Source organism: Lepisma saccharinum, chromosome 24 (assembly GCF_977018435.1).
Source record: "Lepisma saccharinum chromosome 24, izLepSacc3.1, whole genome shotgun sequence".
NCBI lineage: Eukaryota > Metazoa > Arthropoda > Insecta > Zygentoma > Lepismatidae > Lepisma > Lepisma saccharinum.
The window spans coordinates 36,111,558-36,132,250 of record NC_139252.1 but is presented as its reverse complement, the minus strand read 5'-3'; the positions used below and the strand labels follow the sequence as shown (position 1 = coordinate 36,132,250).

The following is a 20,693-nucleotide window of genomic DNA, read 5'->3' as shown; positions in this document are numbered from 1 at the left end:
GAGCCTGGGCTAATGGTACAAAGCACACAAGGAAGCTTTCAGATCAAAGTGAGAAGAGACATGCAACAGGCAACATGTGACATGTGGGTTACCTTCATGCCCATGGGCACTGCGCAAATTAAGATTTCTGCTTTGAGGGGATGCACACTCAGTGGTGTATTTGTGATTTCATTTCGGGGAGGGGGGGACAGGGTAGGTTGTTTTTTTTGGATATGCGAATTTGAATACTTTACCAGTCAGTAAAATAAACTATTGATTTGTGGTTCAAAGTACCTTAGAACCTAAGTCATTAAATCTTATGATAACATTTACACGTAATTGAGAAACACTTCTTTACATTCTAAGAGAACCCCAACTCACACACAAAAGGAGCTATCTAACTAATTCAATTCAATGCAAACATATATGTTAAGCCGCAATTTGTTTGAACAATGGTGCTCTCATCAACCAGAATACTGAAAACATCTCCTTTTTGAAAAACCTCTGCACCCAACGACAATGTAGACAAGTAAACAACATTGAACAAAGAACTTCAGGCATGAAGTAGGATGCAATTGGTTTAAAAGTTAATTAACTGCTTTCAGAATGAATTTTTAATTATGTTTACCATAGTTAAGAAATGATATACCATATGTTTTCATTCATTTTTCTTTGAGGGGGATAAAAACATGCCTGGCAGAGATAAAAATAATTTTCTTTTGTCCAGATAATTTCTCTTGGGGGGGGGATCCCAGCATCCCCCCCCTGCCCATTAATTCATGCACTGCCCATGGAAGTGAAACGACTAGCGACTTGGTCCCCTCCAGTCCATAAGAAAAGGCTTCATTGTGCATGTGCGACCAACAGAGCAATAATGCACATATTGTGAAAAGTGCAAATAATACACAAGCGACATGCAACATGTGCAGCTTGTCATGTCACTTTTGTATGAAAGATTCCCCTAGTTTATATTTTCAAAAAAGCTTTCATATCCCCTTTTCTATTGCAATTATTACTGATTTAATTTGATTTGATTAAAGCTTTTCTGCAAGGGCTGAATTGATGTTAATAATAAAAACAAATTGTGATCAGTATTTCGTACTGCTTCATTGCAGTTATTTCAAGAACCAGTGAGGCAAGTAGAATATATTTAAATTGTAATACTTGTGAAAAAATTCAGGAAATTGTGCTATGGCAGATAAAAGACCTAACCTTGAAATTCATGCTGTGCTGTTAAGTGTGTTTTGCATGTTTGTCCTCATGTGGTAATTGCACAAACAGCTCTTTATTATGGTTATTATATTACGTAACTTTTATTTTAAATACTATCAATGAATGTGTTTAGACTCACAGGTAATTCTTATTGAGAGTGAAAATAATTCTTGAACCTAACATTTTGACTGACCAGAATATTGTTTGACAATAACTTGTTCATTCTGTTCATGAACCTTTGCAGTTATGCTAATACACGTATGTTGCTAGATTACTTTAAAAGGTAATACTTCCATGAGTGCCATGTAAAATTCTAGCTTCAGTCTGACTCTGGAGCTAGGTGGTCTAGTTGATAAGGCATCTGACTGTTGCATGGGAGAACAGAGTTCAATTCCCAGGGTGGGTAATCTATCAGAATATTGTCAATCCTGTCTCTGCATAAAGCAGCTCTGGTGTTCACCAGCCTCTAATAAATGGGTACCTGGGGGCAACCCTGAAGGGTAAAGGCAGCTGGAACATGGTGCTGATCACAAGACCCCCAGAAAAATTTGCTGAGACTGCAAATATGTGGTACTCCACCTTCACATCCCACTATGTGGCTTTGTGATATGGTGCAATGGACACAGGAAAATTTACCTTCTTTTCACCATTGTGACTAGAGTACTGTATAGAACTACTTTTGCTCACTCATACTCATTTGAGTCTCCCATGCTTGAGCTTTTACCATGGAATATCATTTTAATGTGATAATAATCATAGACATATGTGTAAAATATCTGTCCTGGTAGTTTCAGCCCACAATCATATATCACTGCATTGGTAAGATAGACAAAACTACATTTTAACATGGTGATATTGACTATGTTTACTTAAGTTTCAATTTCACTGTGTCCTTCACCTCACAATCCATATTTGAGGGCCCACTACCAGAGACAAATTACGGTAATACGTGTACTGCTGGGCTTCAAGCATATACCGCTTGTTTTGCCCGTTCGAGTGTTATTTGCTCGAGCGAAGAAGCTCTCGATTTCGTATGCCATTTAGTGTCGTACATGCAAACTATTAGGCACTTGAGCAAAATGCTCTCCCTACAGCACTCTAATTGTGATGCTAGGTTGCACAATCTCCCTTTCATTCAGTTCACTGCACTTCATTAAGGTAACTGTAGCCCTCAAACTTGATCTGACAAAATCAGTGGAATTAGGTTATTACTTTCGAACAATGGTCAACGTGCTGTTTCACTTCTTTGAGGCAAGTTTTGAAGGCACTAACCACAACTGGGGATACACGGAACATAAACATAATTCCATGTTGAGACACAAGATACTCACAGGAAATGTTGTGCCATTGACAGAACGAAGAAGAGCCAATAGATATCGATGAAGCTGATGATTAGGTAAAGTGATGAGGTGGCGATCATTGAAATGGTGAGCAGCAACTTACGACCCCACACGTCAGCCAATAAGGGAATGAATATGCTTCCCAAAATTGTTCCTGGAAAGCAAATACAGTACACATATGAAAAATATTTCAATTATGGGTGAGCCGATGCTGACACTGGTGAGCTATCGGCTCAGTCCCTAACTTCATTTTTAAAAATAACATATTAGCACGTATGTTCCACACAATGGCCATGCGGTCTAAGGTATCATGCTTTGGGCTCTGGCTATGGAACGCGTGCAGGTTCGAGTCTCCTGGGGTAAGCGTAACAACTTTTCTCCTGAGATTTCGACCTGTGTATGGGACTGGTGGCCACCCAGCATTGTGAGAAAATTGGGGAGCTACGAAGAGTAGTGTATCCCGGTCATGGAAACTTACAACAACAACAACTGGAGGTTCATTGTGCTGACCACACGTCACCCCGTAACCAGTTGGTTGATCTCCCACCTTGGTAGGTGGGAGCGAGGCTGGGAGTCAGTAGGTATGTCCTGACCCTCATGGGCTGTTGCGCTAGGGGTTACATATTATAACGTGCAACACATTGATATAAAACTCTCACAATTTCCACTTCCATATTAGCCAGAAAATTTTAAAATAAAAATTTCCCGACTGTTCTTATTTAACATGCAAATAATCAAGTTTATTAAAGTTGCACCTGCCATTCATGAGAATCAAGTATATTCAATATTGTTCAAAATTAATAAACAAAAATAAACCATAAAAGCACTTTTATACAGAGGTTGCTGAAAGTAAAAAGTTGTTTTTCAATATCAAATTCCAAAATTGATTATGTAATAATGCCAATAATACAATCAATTAATATGATAATTACCATATGTAATATACTTTGGAAGACTTTTAGTTGGAAACCAGATGAATGAATATCTGGCACAACTGTTATATTATTATTATTATAATTATTTCAAAATGTCTTAATACACGGAAATACATAAAAAAAATCTTATTTTCATGTATCTTATGCCCACCTCAATTGAGGTAAATCTTTGAAAGGGAAAATGTTGGTCTCTAACATAATAATCTCATTTTGAATTTGGATTATGGTCTCATGGAAACATTTATTTATTTTCGGTTTGACTGGTGGAATATAAAAACATCAGGTTCTAACCTGGTTTATGTATTTTACACACTCATTGGCCAAACTAAAATCCCTGATTTTGAAATAATGTACATACTCCTATGCCAATTTTCCTGACTTTTCAGTATTTCCAGATCAGTGGGCACACTGACTCTAGTTTTAGACCTCCTGATTTGTACTTTAGTTCCTGCTGGAATACGAACTAACAGATCTTTCTTTCTATTGTCACAAACATAAGGTTGTTAAGCTTTTCTTTTACAATCAAATAACAATGACATCAATTCCCATTAGGATGTGGCCTTCCCAATGGCATAGCTACTGGTAATGTTGTCAGTCATCTTGTAATCAAGGGATCCCAGGTTTGAAGCACATAATGGTTCAGAACTCACTTTACACAATATGCCATCCCAGTTAGCATTTCTGTGCATAAAGTGGACTTAACACAAACTCAAAACTCAAACTCTTCTGACTCTCAGCCTTTGTGATGTCCATGTTGGACAAGGAAGTGTCAGCATCATGCCAGACAAACTCTGTCGATATGTGGATGGGCATTGTCTTGTCGAAAAAAAGTCATTTTTCAAGCATGCCACAAAATGAATATTTAGGTGAATATTATTTATTTTCTAACAGTGTATTCTTTTCATTGTGGTTAAGCGGCAGATATACTGCACATTATAGCAAGAAACTAAATTACCTCACTATCATTACCTGCTTTCCTGTATGTTTTAAGTCTTGTCAACTGGACAAGAGTGAGTTCATAATCACACTCTGGTTGTGGCAATAGATAGCTCATGACATCAACATCCATTGTTGTAATGAGAACAATTATTCCACACATGAAGACAAGCTTGATGTTGAACATGGTTCCACCTTAAATAAATACAGATTGAAAAATTTAACGTTCAAGTAAAGCATACTGTTAATTAATTAAATAAACTGATTTATCAATTACACATATCCAATGGTTTGCAGGAACATGATTATATTTTTTATTGTCTTTAGTAACAAGAGATTTATGATAATACAAAATTATTTAATGTAATAGGCACCATATTTCTAGATCGTCAATATGCCAGCATGAATTTATTACTATTACAAGAAAAACATGAATAATTTAATAAACAGTATTGTATAAATAAGGTTAAATAAATATTTGTCGCACTTCGGAACTTTACAACACTTTGAAATGTTACTAATGATACCATACAGAAAACAAGAAGCACAAAAAGACTATAATGAATTTCTTCATATTAAGAATTCTGTAATTACAAAATGCTATTCATACGCAAAATGTATATGTGTATATGTCCTATAATAAAGGCTAATGTTTGAATATAACTTACTGGCCAGTTGAAGAGCAGTGTTAAAATCAGTGCAATATGTTTCCTCTTGAGTTTTACCTGGAATGCAAATTCAGACAAATATGAACATTTTGTCAATAGCTTGTAAACATGAAATGATGGCTTATTTTAATGAAATATCAAACATTTCCATTTGATTTCAAAACAATATCAAAAGGTTTTGGTTTTCTAAACGTCCTGCACTGTGGCCATGTCGTCTATACTCTGTCCTTGGTGTGTCTGGAGGACAAGTAGTGACACAAGGTGGCTCCACCAACAAACACGTGAGAGGCAACAGGATTGCGTGGCAGGGGAAAGTGACTGCAATTACCAGCCTTCACAGCAGCGTGTACTGCTTCACTCTGCCCATCCGATCCCCCCCCCCCTTCTCTGCTGCTATGTGCGGCTTGCTCCTGAGATTCTGAGGATAGAGTATAAGGCAACAGGCTTTGGCTCGAGCTGAGTCCAGGTCTGAATCTCCTGGAGGGAAACATTAAACTTTTCCCCTGAGATTTCGGCCAGTGTATGGGACTGGTGGCCACTCACCATCATGAGAAATTGGGCAGCTATGAATGAGTAGCTTAACCTGGTCATGGAAACCTAAGACATCAGAAAGTTAAAATAAATGAACAATATGTACTAAAATACCTTCTACTTTCTAACTTACACCCGGAACAAAATGACTTCGGGCCTCATAACAAAAGCACAAAAAACTACATCTTTATCACAGGCCGGAGGATAAGTCCCGAATCATTGACTTTTTCTTGTATGTACGCATTGCTTGCATGATAGAATTATTTTCCTGTAGTTTACGGTTATTACAAGCATAAGAAAACAGTTTTTTCTTTGTGACGTTTCAGGAGAACACACGCTCCTTTCATCAGACATTTATTTTCATTTTGACTAAAGATACAGTTATAACAATGGTTAGTAATTTTTAAACAAAAAGAATCTGTTATATAATGGATGTTGTCAATGTTACATTGTTGTAATATAGCAACTTAACTGTGAAAAAAGCAGTCTATTTTTTTAAATTATGAATCCCAAATATCATCAGGTAATTCAAATTCATCATTGTTTTCACAAAGTCTCTTGATGTTTTCTGTTACATTAAATTTTAAAGATGGTGGCTTACTCCATTTGTGAAAAAGAAAACTCCACACTGGATCTATGTTACCATTTTCATTATTTAATTTATTCCAGTGTTCTTCTGCAATGAACGAGGCTTCCCAGACATTCAACTCTGTGTTTCCCGTTAATCTTTTTAAAACCCTTCTCTTTTTAATCAAATGCTTCTCTTCGATGATATGAGTTGACAAACCTGTTCTTGGGTTTAGATTTATAATGTCCAAATCATGTTCGTGCCATCTTATTGCCATTTTCCTTGCTGTTTGTCCCACATAATCTTTTGAACATGAACAACTTATATTATATATTCCTGTGGTTTCCACATCTGGTAGCGAGTTTCTCATTTTGAATTCATTAAATGTACATTCCAAACTTCTTGGTGATTTAAAAACAATTTTGAAATTAAAACTTCTAAAAATGTTTGCAATTTTATGTGAGAATCCCTTGTGGAATGGAATGCACACAAATTTCTTTTCAACAGATTTTTCATCTTTGTCTGTATTTCTCTTTTCCTTTAGTTTTCTTGCAACTTGTTTTTTGATTTGGTTTATTCTGGTAGTGTGAAAGCCATTTTCTTTTGCTATATTAAAGAGCCTTTCTTCTTCATTTTTGATATCCTCATTATTAGAACATAGTCTTTGTGCTCTCAGGAAAAAATTTAAAAATATGTTATCCATTGTTATACGCGAATGTTCTGATTTGGCATGGATGTATTTTTCCCCCGATAATTTTTTTCTATGGACTGATGTTTGAATTATTGAGTCAGTTGTCTTAATTTGCAGATCAAGGAAAGAAATTACATTGTTATTCATGGGTTCGCAAGTGAATTTTATGCGACGATGTGATTCATTTAACGATTTAAATACGTCCATGATGGTGTTCTCATATTTAGCAATAATTAGCACATCATCTACATATCCTGGAACTCCAATACGACCCATCATTGCAACTTTCACACATCCTGCATACAAACTATCCAAATATTTAGTTGAAAGACTTGCTATAATTAAACAACAAACACCATTCAGTGTTAAAAATGCATATGAAGTGAAACAGAAACTAAAAAATATTGTTTGGAATAGTGAGTATCGTATTGCAAGTTTTGATGTAGAAAATTTATATCCTAGTGTCCCAATAGAAGGTGCCACAGATGCATTACACAGATGGCTTATTGAGATGAAGGTTAACCCAGTAGAATCATGGGAAATGGTTCGATGGTTTACTGTATGTGCAAATTACAATTACTTTATATTTGATGGCAAAATCTATCAGCAAAATAATGGTCTATCAATGGGAAACCCAGTATCCGGAATCATCTCCAGCATTTTCCTTCATTACATAGAATCTCCAATTGTTAATGCGATAGGTGCGGATATCAAACTCTACATCAGATATGTAGATGATGTGCTAATTATTGCTAAATATGAGAACACCATCATGGACGTATTTAAATCATTAAATGAATCACATCGTCGCATAAAATTCACTTGCGAACCCATGAATAACAATGTAATTTCTTTCCTTGATCTGCAAATTAAGACAACTGACTCAACAATTCAAACATCAGTCCATAGAAAAAATTATCGGGGGAAAAATACATCCATGCCAAATCAGAACATTCGCGTATAACAATGGATAACATATTTTTAAATTTTTTCCTGAGAGCACAAAGACTATGTTCTAATAATGAGGATATCAAAAATGAAGAAGAAAGGCTCTTTAATATAGCAAAAGAAAATGGCTTTCACACTACCAGAATAAACCAAATCAAAAAACAAGTTGCAAGAAAACTAAAGGAAAAGAGAAATACAGACAAAGATGAAAAATCTGTTGAAAAGAAATTTGTGTGCATTCCATTCCACAAGGGATTCTCACATAAAATTGCAAACATTTTTAGAAGTTTTAATTTCAAAATTGTTTTTAAATCACCAAGAAGTTTGGAATGTACATTTAATGAATTCAAAATGAGAAACTCGCTACCAGATGTGGAAACCACAGGAATATATAATATAAGTTGTTCATGTTCAAAAGATTATGTGGGACAAACAGCAAGGAAAATGGCAATAAGATGGCACGAACATGATTTGGACATTATAAATCTAAACCCAAGAACAGGTTTGTCAACTCATATCATCGAAGAGAAGCATTTGATTAAAAAGAGAAGGGTTTTAAAAAGATTAACGGGAAACACAGAGTTGAATGTCTGGGAAGCCTCGTTCATTGCAGAAGAACACTGGAATAAATTAAATAATGAAAATGGTAACATAGATCCAGTGTGGAGTTTTCTTTTTCACAAATGGAGTAAGCCACCATCTTTAAAATTTAATGTAACAGAAAACATCAAGAGACTTTGTGAAAACAATGATGAATTTGAATTACCTGATGATATTTGGGATTCATAATTTAAAAAAATAGACTGCTTTTTTCACAGTTAAGTTGCTATATTACAACAATGTAACATTGACAACATCCATTATATAACAGATTCTTTTTGTTTAAAAATTACTAACCATTGTTATAACTGCATCTTTAGTCAAAATGAAAATAAATGTCTGATGAAAGGAGCGTGTGTTCTCCTGAAACGTCACGAAGAAAAAACTGTTTTCTTATGCTTGTAATAACCGTAAACTACAGGAAAATAATCATTGACTTGTTGATAAATACAAGAGACTTGGTAGGATTAATTGTTCTAGCATTAAAGATATTTTCAATAGAGTCCAATCGATATCTGCTCTCCAACGGCCACCATCTTGAAAATAATCTGCCATATTTGATATATCTTGGGAACGGTGTCTCCTATCAACGTCCAGTTTTCTCAGAAATGTTCCAAATAGTGTAAACTTTCATAATAAATCAATAAATCTATTTTTGAAAATAAGAAATAGAAGTTTTTCAGAAAAACTACAAAATATTTTATGAGAATAACTGCAAGTTGAAAGTTTTAACAATGATTCTTTTTCAAAAATTATGTTGACTTGTTTGTAAATTGTATTTCTCTTAAAATGTTATTTACAGTAAATTTATAAATCTAGAAAAAATAGGGATTCAGTTCGTCTAAAGATTTGTAACAAACACTAAGTAATCTTATAAAATAGAAAAATGCCATTGTTTGTTCGAGAATTATTAATTAAGACTTTCTGAAAAACTTCTATTTCTTATTTTTCAAAAATAGATTTATTGATTTATTATGAAAGTTTACTCTCTTTGGAACAATTCTGAGAAAACAGGATGTTGATAGGAGACACCATTCCCGAGATATATCAAATCAAAAAATATCAAATATGGCGGATTATTTTCAAGATGGCGGCCATCAGAGTGCAGATATCGATTGGCTACTCGACTGAAAATATCTTTAATGATAGAACAATTAATCCTACCAAGTTTGCTTTTATCAACAAGTCAATGATTCGAGACTTAGCCTCCAGCCTGTGATAAAGATGGTTTTTTGTGCTTTTGTTATGAGGCCCGAAGTCATTTTGTGGTGGGTGTAATTATGTATAACACTTGAATTTTTATCCAAAATACAACTTTAGATTGTTCACTCACAAGATAGGATAAAGTTACAGCATGGCATTTAATTTTTAAAATTGAGGTTCAGGAGCAGTTTCACATACATCCTAAATTAATGCCGTAACCACATGATCATAGTAGATTTTGACAAAGAAAATGAAAAGATCTTTACAAATGAGTATATGAGAATTAAATTATATTCATAAAAAATATAACAAAATGGCAAAGCTTCTGCACTAAAGTTTGTTTATGGATGTATCAGATTAGTAAAATTATCGGAAATGCATCCGAACATGAAGAAGTACTGTGATGGTCCAATAAGGATCGCCATAACCAGAGTAGCACAATCAAATGAGGTGGGCCAGGCAATGGCTGGGTGAAGAAGCAGAAGTCTCCAGGTTGAAAGAGGCATATCTACTTCTGACGCTTCTCGGTGCACTGCGTCTCCTAAATGGAACTTGTTCGGACGAACTCCTGCATTGGTTCAATTCAATTCACTGCCAATGTTCCATGGCAGACTGAGAGCAAACTTTGCAGTAGGCCTAAGGATGGGTAATTCCTGGGTATGTGTGCCTGCATTCGGATATGGTTACCGGCTGGTATTAGTAGATACAATATGGTACAATCTTCTCACAATTGGATACACTGACCATAGAGATACACACTAAAAGTTTTAAAACAGTATGCTATTTTGTCATGATGTGTGCAAACGCTACCTATCAATATTGCCTACTGAAGTACAATTGAATCGGTGAGACTAAGGAGGGAAAGATTCCACTCGATCTTACTTTCGGGAAATAAAAAGAAAACCTCATAGCAACCAAAACTAAAAGCTGGATGAAGAAACTTACAACTACAAACTTATTCATCATAACCATAGTAACAATATTCCATAAGTGGTTTGTTTTTAAAACCTTTATTTTAACTCTGATATGTATTCAAAGTATTCTGCCCAGTTTATTCAAAAAGTGGACTTTCCCTTCTTGGTCTCACCTGTTCAATTTTTTGCCTCAACAATTTCCCAAATTCCATATTCTCCTGGAGACTGACATTCATTTACTGTATCCACACTTGTTTAATTTGCATGTTACTTTTGATTGAAACTATATGTGTAATTTTGAGAAAAGTCTCCCATAAAAGAGACTACTTAAGGCTTGGTTGAACCTTTGGCCAACGCCAGCGAAACTGTTTTCGAAATTTCCTCTCCTTTTGATAAACTGCTATGATAATTCAAAATCTGAAAAATTATATGTACTTAGAATTCCTCTTACATCATTCACGTGGTTTGCTTTCGCTGTTGTCTCAGTATTCACAACAGTTTCGTGGCTACGTAAATCTATTCAACTATTGTGGGAGATTAACATGAATGCTGTAGAACAAATTCTAAGCTGATGTACTCTTTCAGATTTTGGACTATCATAGTGATTCATTGATAACAGCTATGTAGACATCGGACAAAAGTCCAGGCAAGCCTTAATGAGTGAACATTGTGCTCTTTCCTTATGGCAGTGAAATGACAGATATCAAGCATGAGCATTAAAGTTGATGAAATTCATAAAATGGTGATGTCGTTTCAACAGACGTTCGTCATTAGCTAAATAAGTGTTTACGAAAATTATTTGTTATGAGTGGAGTGAGATTAACTATTTTCAGAAAGTGTGTCACATAGTAAATATTGGTTCAACTAAACTCCGCGACAGGTTACGTTTGCACCGGGCTTTATGTATTAATCCGTGCGAGAATGGTGCTCAGAATCTTCCGTGCCAGTCTTGCCTCAACCGTCGAGCCATTCATATTACATACAGTGAGAAAATCGGCAGTATTGCAGCAGAACTATATTCTGTGTGCACGTTTAGGTCCATATAAGCGAAAAGTTGCTGCAAACCTAACCTGTCACGAGGTATACACAGATATATCACTGCCATTTTGAAGCGAACACTTAAATCAGCTTCAACAAATTACAAGGGAAAAAAACTGTTTCATGCTAAAACAATTTAATTTTTAAAAATTAGAAATAAAACGTTACCTTTTGTGGATATGTTTGCTACATGGCGATGAGGAGGATGAACTCTCTTAAATATTGCAGATTCTCCATCCATCTTCTGCTATCACAGATCAACTTTGCTCCCATGACTTGCCAGGCACCACCTGTCCACCATCACTAATGAAAAAAAAATCATCCTAATTGTATGTATAATGTACAGCTGTATCCATTTAATGTATCAATAAGGAAAGAGAGTTAAAAATGTATTAATTCATTTTGTATCTGTGCAAATGTATGGCAAACAATTGCCAATTATATTATTATGGCAAGCTGTATTTTAAAGTGAAATATAAATTATATAATCAAATAACAACAGAACAAACTTGAACATGACTTGAACATTACATAATATAAAAGATTGTCTGAAAATTATATTCAGAAATATGTAGTTTCTTTATCTCATTAATGATTTTTGTTATTATCACATCAGAGAAATTGTTTCAGTACTGCATTATGTTGCATTAATTAAATGTAGTAAAAAAGTAAAAGTAAAGTGCTCCCCTGTGCTTAGCACCACACCATGAAGACATATGGGGGGTGTGGGAGTAACGCCCCACACTTTCTTGATCTGGTCGTGAGTGTGGGTGATGTGATCTGCATCATGCCCCTGACTGCCTTTACCCCCCAGGGTTTCCCCCAGGTACCCATGTCACTCGACGCTGGGTGGGCGGCGGGGCCGCTTCCGTTATAAAAGTTCCCGGATTTGAACCAGCCAGGGATCGAACCTGGGACCTTTAGCATGGTAGTCAGACACGTAGACGTAGACCCTTCAAAAATTAACTGATGTTTTGATTGGTAATTTATATAATTTAGAAGTAAATGGTTCACTGTAACATAAAACTGTAAATGTTTAGAAGGCAATAATTGAAATAATAACAGTGGTAGCAATGTGACCTACCCAATAGCATACCAGTCAACACACTAACGTTGCCACAACGTTGTATTTATGATGAATGTTGTATGTAGGGGAACAATGTTGTGGTAACGTTGTATGCTTGTTGTATTTATGATGAATGTTGTATGCAGGGGAACAACGTTGTGATAACGTTGCATCAACGTTACAAAAAACATTCCACTGAATACGCTTTAGTTTGGATGATCACCACCATGAGCGCCACAAGCGTCAGATCGGAGTGTTTTGTTTAATCTGAATTTGTGTGCACTGACCACCAAACCTTATTTCCTGCAGCGTACACTAGATGGCAGTGCGACTCAAATGCAAAATAAACATAACTTTTAGTAACACAAATAAGGATACTTTCGATTGTAATTAGTGAAAAAATGTGTTTTATTATCCTTCGAAAGAAGTGTGAATATTGAAGTTGTAAGGAAGATCAGAAAATGAAATGTGTTGAATACAAGTGAAACTCCCATGATAAATATTTTTATTCCAGACTATATAATCAGGAGCTAAGTACTGGAAAAAGAAACTGATTACCAGGTGTAGTTAGAGATTGGTTAATTCATCAAAATCTCCAGACTAACAATTGCCTATTTTGGTGGAGCAGGAAAAGTTTTTATAATATTTAAAAAGAAACTGTGACGCATATGTATTATATACAAAAATGACTTGGCAATATTGCTAATAACTTACCATGCGAAATAACCATATTTTAAATATGCATTGTTATATTCGTAAATTACACAGGCAGCAAGGTAATGTTGCAAAAAAAGTTGTGGCAACGTTAACCCCTGACATACCTAACGTTGCTACATAATGTTCAGTATATGTTGTGACAACGTTGCAGCAACATTGAAAAAAATGACCCTTCAACGTTGACACAACGTTGTATCAACATACATTCAACGTTGTAACAACGTTAGGTATGTTAGGGGCTAACGTTGCCACAACGTTGTGGTAACATTACCTTGTTTACTGTGGCTACTGCTGTTGCCTTGTAATCAAAGAGTTCCTAGTTCGATTCCTGATGGAGTGTAGTGGGCAATTAGAAATAATTGTATTGAAAATGGAATTCAGGTGAATGATTTTGGGTCAAATCCACATTCAAATTCGGATCCCACTTTAGACTGTAGATATGGTCCTATCAGTCTATCTGAGCATATGAGGTCTGACAATTAAGTTCGCGAACTCATCCTAGAAAAAGGGCTACATACCTCATTGCTAAATATCACTATGGTCACGTTCGAAGTACTACCCTTGGGAAGCTATGCATCGATATCAGCACCTAGTCCACCCTTCAAAGCAAATTTTGAACTCTTTTTCTAGAATGGCCATCAGAGCTATCATCATATTACCCTTGATGTCCTGAATGTAATCAAAATGTCTTCCTTTCAATGTTTCTCTTTTTCTTTGGAAAAAAAAGGTCATTGGGGCCATGACTTTTTTTATCACCAGTGATAACATGGCCAAAACCATCATCTTGCCTCTCCAAAAGGTCTTTAACTTCGACTTTCTTTTGCTTTTGTTCAACAATTAGCTCCTCCGGGACCATTTTTCCGCACACCTTTCTCATGCCAAGTTTTTCAGTTACAATTTTACTAACTGTTTCTCTATCGATTACATTACATTGCTTCTCACATTCAACCGACAATTTTAACACACAATCCGACAAATTTTTGCATTGTTTTCGCCAGTTCTTTTTGTTACTGCTGCCCTGGCCCCTCTTCATCAGTGAGTCTCTCTCATTACCTCAGATAAAAAATGTTTAGCCTAATGCATTTGTACACTGCTATTTTGTTATACCATTATCCCCATAAACTTGGACTAACAAGTCTCTTACGACACTTCCACTCCTGCCAAGTTTAACAAGAAATTTAGTAATGTTTGTTCATTGCTAAATTCAAGCTCCAACATTCTTGCGATGGCACACAAAGACATGCAACACCAATAATAGACGTCACTCAGCAAGACACCGCCACACGTTGGCACGAACACAGCTGTGAGACACTGATATACCAAGGTTATGAAACCTTACCGAGCTGTTTGCACAGTGCTGCCAATGTATGAGCATGGTGGCATGTTCGCAAAAATATTTGCCAGACACTGTAATATTACTTTAATAATAACAACTGTTAAATCTATTAACTGCACGAAGCCTTCCACTGTGTTACGTAAGTATACACAGGGTGTGAAGGTAGGGCTCCAAACACCCTTGGGCTTATAGTAAAGGTGTCACAATTCCTGGTCTTGTTACATTCATACTACAGAAGCAACTGGCAAGGGATTAGGGTGACCCGATTTTCAGAAATGAAAAGCAGAACATCAATCATAACAACAGTAGTTTTAGACCGTTTGAATGAATAATTGATTGATTGATTGATTGAATTGCTTTATTTTACTTCACTTTTTGTGCCACTTTTGGCTAATTTCTGAAGATGAGGATGAGTGATGATTTGATGGAACTGATGAATGGAGACTCACAGACATCCATGCCAGGATTAGAACCCGGGACCCCTGGCATCGTAGTGTGATGTGTTAACCACTCTGCCACAGGGTCTAGCTGAAGCTGATTCCTTGCACCAAAAAAAGGTAAAGTGTTCCCCTGTGCATAGCACCAGGCCATGAAGGCGTATAGGGGGTGTGGGGGTAACGCCCCACACTTTCTTGATCCGGTCGTGAGTGGGGGTGATGTGATCAGCATCACGCCCCTGACCACCTTTACCCCCCAGGGTTTCCCCCAGGTACCCATGTTATTCGACGCTGGGTGGGCGCCGGGGCCGCTTCCACCGTTAGAAAAGTTCCCGGATTTGAACCGGCCGGGGATCGAACCCGGGACCTTGAGCATGGTAGTCAGACGCGTTACCGACTGAGCCACCGCGGCCACCCCCATTCTAAACACCCAAATATGAAATAACAAGAAAGTTTGTTAAACTGGCAACTGGTTATGATGTTGTATTGTATTTGCATCTTATCTTGCATTGCCACTTCTGACTAATCATAATGATAAGGATGAATGACTAGGATTCGAGCCTGGAACCTTTGGTGGCGAGAATATGAGTCAATCACTCAATGTGTTTCGCTACTTTTGACTGCAAAGGTAAGTCTTTTATTATTACAGAATTTGCTGATTTGTTATTTGATATTTGTTCAAGGAACAAACAATGAATTTATCATGCAGGACACCTTTTGAAATAAACTTTTCATTAGAATGTATTGCTTGAAGCAAAGTACTAATTTTGCAAAAATCAAGTCACAAACTTTATAACATATGCAAGAAAAATGACATTTTGTGATTACAACTGTCTTAAGGTTGTATCTAAAGATATCTGTTTTGCGGTCATGCGGCGATAGGTAATTTACTCTGATAAGCTTACTTTTCATAATTCCACGCAAATTATTTTCGCCACCTGTCTGGTGGCTTCATGGTAAAATGAAAAGTAAGCTTATCAGAGTAAATTACTTCTTCACGGTTCTACTTTTAGTTTCAATTTGTCCGTTGTCCAAATATTATTCAGACTGAAAACATGCTTGGAGCATTCACATCTGGAGGACACAATCCAAACTACAAACACTTGCTTGTAAGAAACTTCCTATTTAGAATTTTTTTTAAACTATTGAACTAGAGGCACTGTGGCAGCATGTGTAAACAATTCATCTCAATCAATTTTGTAAACATTGTTTAAAGGATGGGCATATTTGCTTTTTTTTTTCCATTGCAGACTGCAGAGCCTGATTGTAATGAAAATGTCTGCCATGCAAAAATCAAGATGCCTGGTCACCCTACACGGAATATGAGTTTGCTAAACCTCAAACTGTTCACTGTTGACTTACCATAAAAAGTCTTCATCTGAGTGGCATCTATGTGATACATAACGTATGTCGTACCCCTTCAGTATGGAATGCTTTGAGACAGCATATCATTCATTGTGTCCAACTAATCATCTTTACACTAAAATTTGGGCCCTGCCGACATTATAATAATAATAATAATTATTATTATTATTATTATTAACAACAGTATTGTTATCATGGTACTTTACTTCCACTTATTGCATTCTATGTATTACTTTAAAATAGAGACATCTGATTAAAAATTAATTATTAAACTTCGATCAAGCTGTCATTTAACAAGGAAACGCTTGCCTAAAACTGTTTCCTTCTGGCTTATATGACAAACAAAAAGTAAATTTCTTGCAGGGCATCAGCATTTTCTGTGAAGGATGCCAAACTAGAAAGTCTGCTACCTGACGCTGAATTTCTGAGGGCACTCTCTGGCATTTTAAAATAGAGTTATAATGTAAATAGTTTATTAAAGTTTAGAATCTCCTTCCTTCTACTATCTATCGTGAAATAAACAAGACCTACAGTTTAAAGTGGAATCCGAACCACTATGTGTCTCCACCAGGGATAACATAGCAACAAAGAAGAACTTAAAGATGTATCAAATAGCAGCACAAGGCTTGATCAATCAGTTGACCACAAGAGGCAAAAAACAATCAATCTTAAATGACCACAAGAGGCAAAAAACAATCAATCTTAAATGATCTGTAAAAATGTTAGAAACTTCTAAATGCGAAGATCAAAAATTTTCTAAATATCTTGCAAATATGAGTTTAATGTGTGTAACCATATTCCTCACTTGCAGAATCTGAATCAGATTGTGTTTGGAAAATTATGACATCACATATGTGATCAGGGAAGGTGTAGTCTTGCGTTGAGTGGACAGCTCTCTCTCTCTCTGTTACTCTGGTAGCCGTTGGGCAGGTAGACTTGGTGTTCCCATGTCTGGTAATATTTATAATATAATTAAGCTTGGTTTATAAATTCACTTATTAATACTGCACTATTTGTATTTTATTGTTTTTGAGAACTTGCCTTTAGTATTAAATACCATCATGACTCTGCTGATTATTCCAGGTTGAACTACACCTACTTGTCACTGGGACATCACAATAATTAGATATGGCTACCCTCCCCCTTTGGCCATTTGGTAGTTATTTTCAAATTTTAAAATAATAAATTTTAGTATATTTAATCAGATGTGAAATTTATTTATAAAAATTATTATTGTATAAGTTGATGTTTAATCAGATTCGCGTGTCAATTGTTATAATATTTTGGAACTGAACTGTTGAATGAAAACTTCTAGTGAAAAATTCTGTTATAAAAAAATAATACAAATCTTGCTTTGGCTTTGTTAATAAATTATTTGAAAATTACAATTATTTTCATACATCTTACAATTGGTTTCTTTCTCTGCTATAACATTGATATTACAGTAGTTACTTGTCTGCCTTTAGTTTATATCATTGTAGAGGAAAGCTGATAACTATTCCAAATCTCGATTTTAGGTGTTAAATGTAAGGATGGTGACAATATTTTGCTTGGCCCATCCATGCATCTATTAAAAATAATAATTTCATTACATCTTGAAGTTTACTAAATAAGAAATTACTACATAAAATTGAATCTGAATGCATCCTTGATAGTTAGCCATGAATTTGCAAATCTGGAAAGTAGCTGCATGGAGGGGGAGTCTGGTAATCTCTGCATCAAGTTAACAGTCACTTCTTAAATGCTGACTACACTGAACGCAACTCCAACTGGCAGCTGACCTTGATGGCTATTTCTGGCCCTTTCTGTACCCCTATAGTCTTCGGGGGGGGGGGGGGGGGGCTCAATGGGTGTCAACAAACTCAGTTGCGAAGTAAAAGCTGAAGGGGTCACATCGCTCTCCCGAAGCAACATTGCTAAGCATACTTCTGTTTTTGCCAGTTGTCTATTTGCATGTTTGTAGTGTATTTGCGTGTGAAACTTCCTTATGTAGGGCCACGTGTGCAGTTGTAGCATTAACATCCTGCTGATTTCTGGTGCTGGCAATATCGTTGCCCGAGAAGACTCTCTCATGCTTTACAGTTCGCAACATGTGGTGGACCAAACGCCCATTTGTTTCATCCTGCGAACAACATTCGGTACCTTGTGACTCGAAAATGTCCGATTTGAGTCGAACAAAATAAAACTGATTGCTGATTCGCTGTTTCTCAGCCACCAGTTGGAGTTGCGTTCAGTATAGTAAGGTGACAAACCTAACCTTACCACCATTACAGAAAGCAGCTTACTAAGCAACAACCTCAGCTGCCTAAATAATTTTCAATTTCTTTCCTGCTTCAAACACTAACCTCTGTGAAGCAAGGACAACCTTTTCAGGTCAAGGACTACCACGGAGCTTGTCCTCGAGTGATGCATGGTCTGTGCAAGGAGTCCCATTACCATTGTTTTCTTGGGTAACAGTTCCGAATGTTTAATTATTTTGCACAGGTTTTATTGGAGTATTAAGAAGTGCTTTAGAATACTGGAAACAATTGTAAGAGTAATTTTGAAAGTTCAAGTTTAGGACATTCAAAAGCTTCACTATGTATTGGTTATTGAAAAAATTATGATTGAAATTTAGCTTCAGTGAACAGGTGCTCTTGTTTCAGGTCGATTTGGGCACGAGTTATTTTGGATTGTAATGCGAGGCTCAAAGGGAGTTTTGTGCTTGATAACAGAGAGCACGTGATCAGGTGTTTAAAAGCATAGGGACGTTATTTCAATGTTCAAGAGCCTTAAATCTGATGCACCTAACTTAACCTAGTGACAAAATACTTCTTCGCATTCCATGCACATGAAGTAGATGACAGTAGTCCATATCGAAGACAACAGTAAAATAATGGCTGCTCGCAAAGAGCTGTAGGAGTATGTGGAAAGGAAATATTATTCTCCAGAAAATGCTGCATAAGTAATGGCATAGATTCTGAAGTAAAAACATACATTGAAATAGTACTAGGTTTTTGATTGGTTTGGTGTTTTAAGTCCAATTTATGCACAGTAAGGCTAATTGGGACTGGACCTACAGTTTAAAGTGGAATCCGAACCACTATGTGCCTCCACCGGGTATGGAAGCCGGGACCCCTTGATTACAAGGCGACATCGTTACCACTGAGCCATCGGGGAGGCCCTAAATAGAACTATGTAAAAAAAAAAATGCCTGTGCATAATGATAAATTCGGAATTAAACGATCGGAACTTGGGCCGAACCGTGCATATTGGGAAGCTTTAATTACTTTTCTAAGTGTGAAATACCGTAAAAACCGAAAACGGAGATATACAGTATATATATGGTGCGAGTCACACATGCAATGAAGACGCGGTTTTAGTACTTTGCAAAACATTTTCCTACATATTTTTTACTCTGCTTGATACTTATTTTTTAATAACACAGATCATATTCCACATTAATTAGTTTCTCGCTACTTGACATTATTGTACCTTATTATTAGAGTCACTAACATTAAAACGCGCAAATTACAAGTTTTGAGTCAGACACAACAAAAGTTAAGTTCCTTTTGTCCAATGCCATACGTGATGGTCTTTGAATAGACATTACGGCAGAATAATTGTGATTAATTCACTCTATGCATACTTTTATGCAGATTTTTTGTGTCAAAGAGTGGATTAGATTAGTTTTCCCTCTCAAAATTATTCCTCAAGGTGGAATACACATAAAGTTCACCTGATATATTCACATGAATTTTTGTTACGCGACATTGGACAATTAGCAAGACCCGAACAACTATAAATCTTGAAATATAGCATCCAGTGCGTGCCAACATGGGATGCGTTGTCCGCTTGAAACTAAGCAGACGGTGTGGATGGAGCTGCTAAACTCGTGTGGTTCCCCTCAGACATCCGGTTACACTGCAGACAAACATCGATGCTATGAACGTAAATGTGAAACGACGAAGTTGTAATAATAGAATCATTGCAAGATCCTTTTTAATATAAGTTTTTATGCATGTTCAATGTTCTTTTTTTAGTGACAGCCATACTTCTTTTTTATGCAGAGCTGGCCTACGTGACGGTGAAAGCCAGCTTGCAGAAAACGGGTAGTTTCAAAATTTTGTCCTTTCAATCCTGAAGGGGGTGGACATAGCCCAGTTTACTGGTTTTTTTTTCCAATCGCCTATATAAGGAATTGAGTAACGGTGGTTGGTATTCTTACGT

General features: G+C 36.2%; 1 protein-coding gene across 3 annotated transcripts in view; it reads right to left on the bottom strand.

Moving 5' to 3' along the window:
- LOC145978032 (synaptic vesicle glycoprotein 2B-like) overlaps window positions 1-20,226 on the bottom strand; it is a 53,562-nt gene extending 33,336 nt beyond the window's left edge. For 2 of the 3 annotated variants that reach the window (XM_083110419.1, XM_083110421.1), the window contains exons 1-5: window positions 19,959-20,048; window positions 11,732-11,866; window positions 5,071-5,127; window positions 4,436-4,597; window positions 2,523-2,685 (exon numbers count right to left, since the gene is read on the bottom strand). In XM_083110419.1, coding sequence (XP_082966545.1) covers window positions 2,523-2,685; window positions 4,436-4,597; window positions 5,071-5,127; window positions 11,732-11,804 — 455 coding nt within the window. In that variant the 5' untranslated portion in view covers window positions 11,805-11,866; window positions 19,959-20,048. Of the gene's footprint in view, window positions 1-2,522; window positions 2,686-4,435; window positions 4,598-5,070; window positions 5,128-11,731; window positions 11,867-19,958; window positions 20,049-20,202 lie in introns of those variants that run through there. The other variant, XM_083110420.1, reaches the window with a different exon arrangement.
- Window positions 20,227-20,693: the final 467 nt, after the last annotated feature.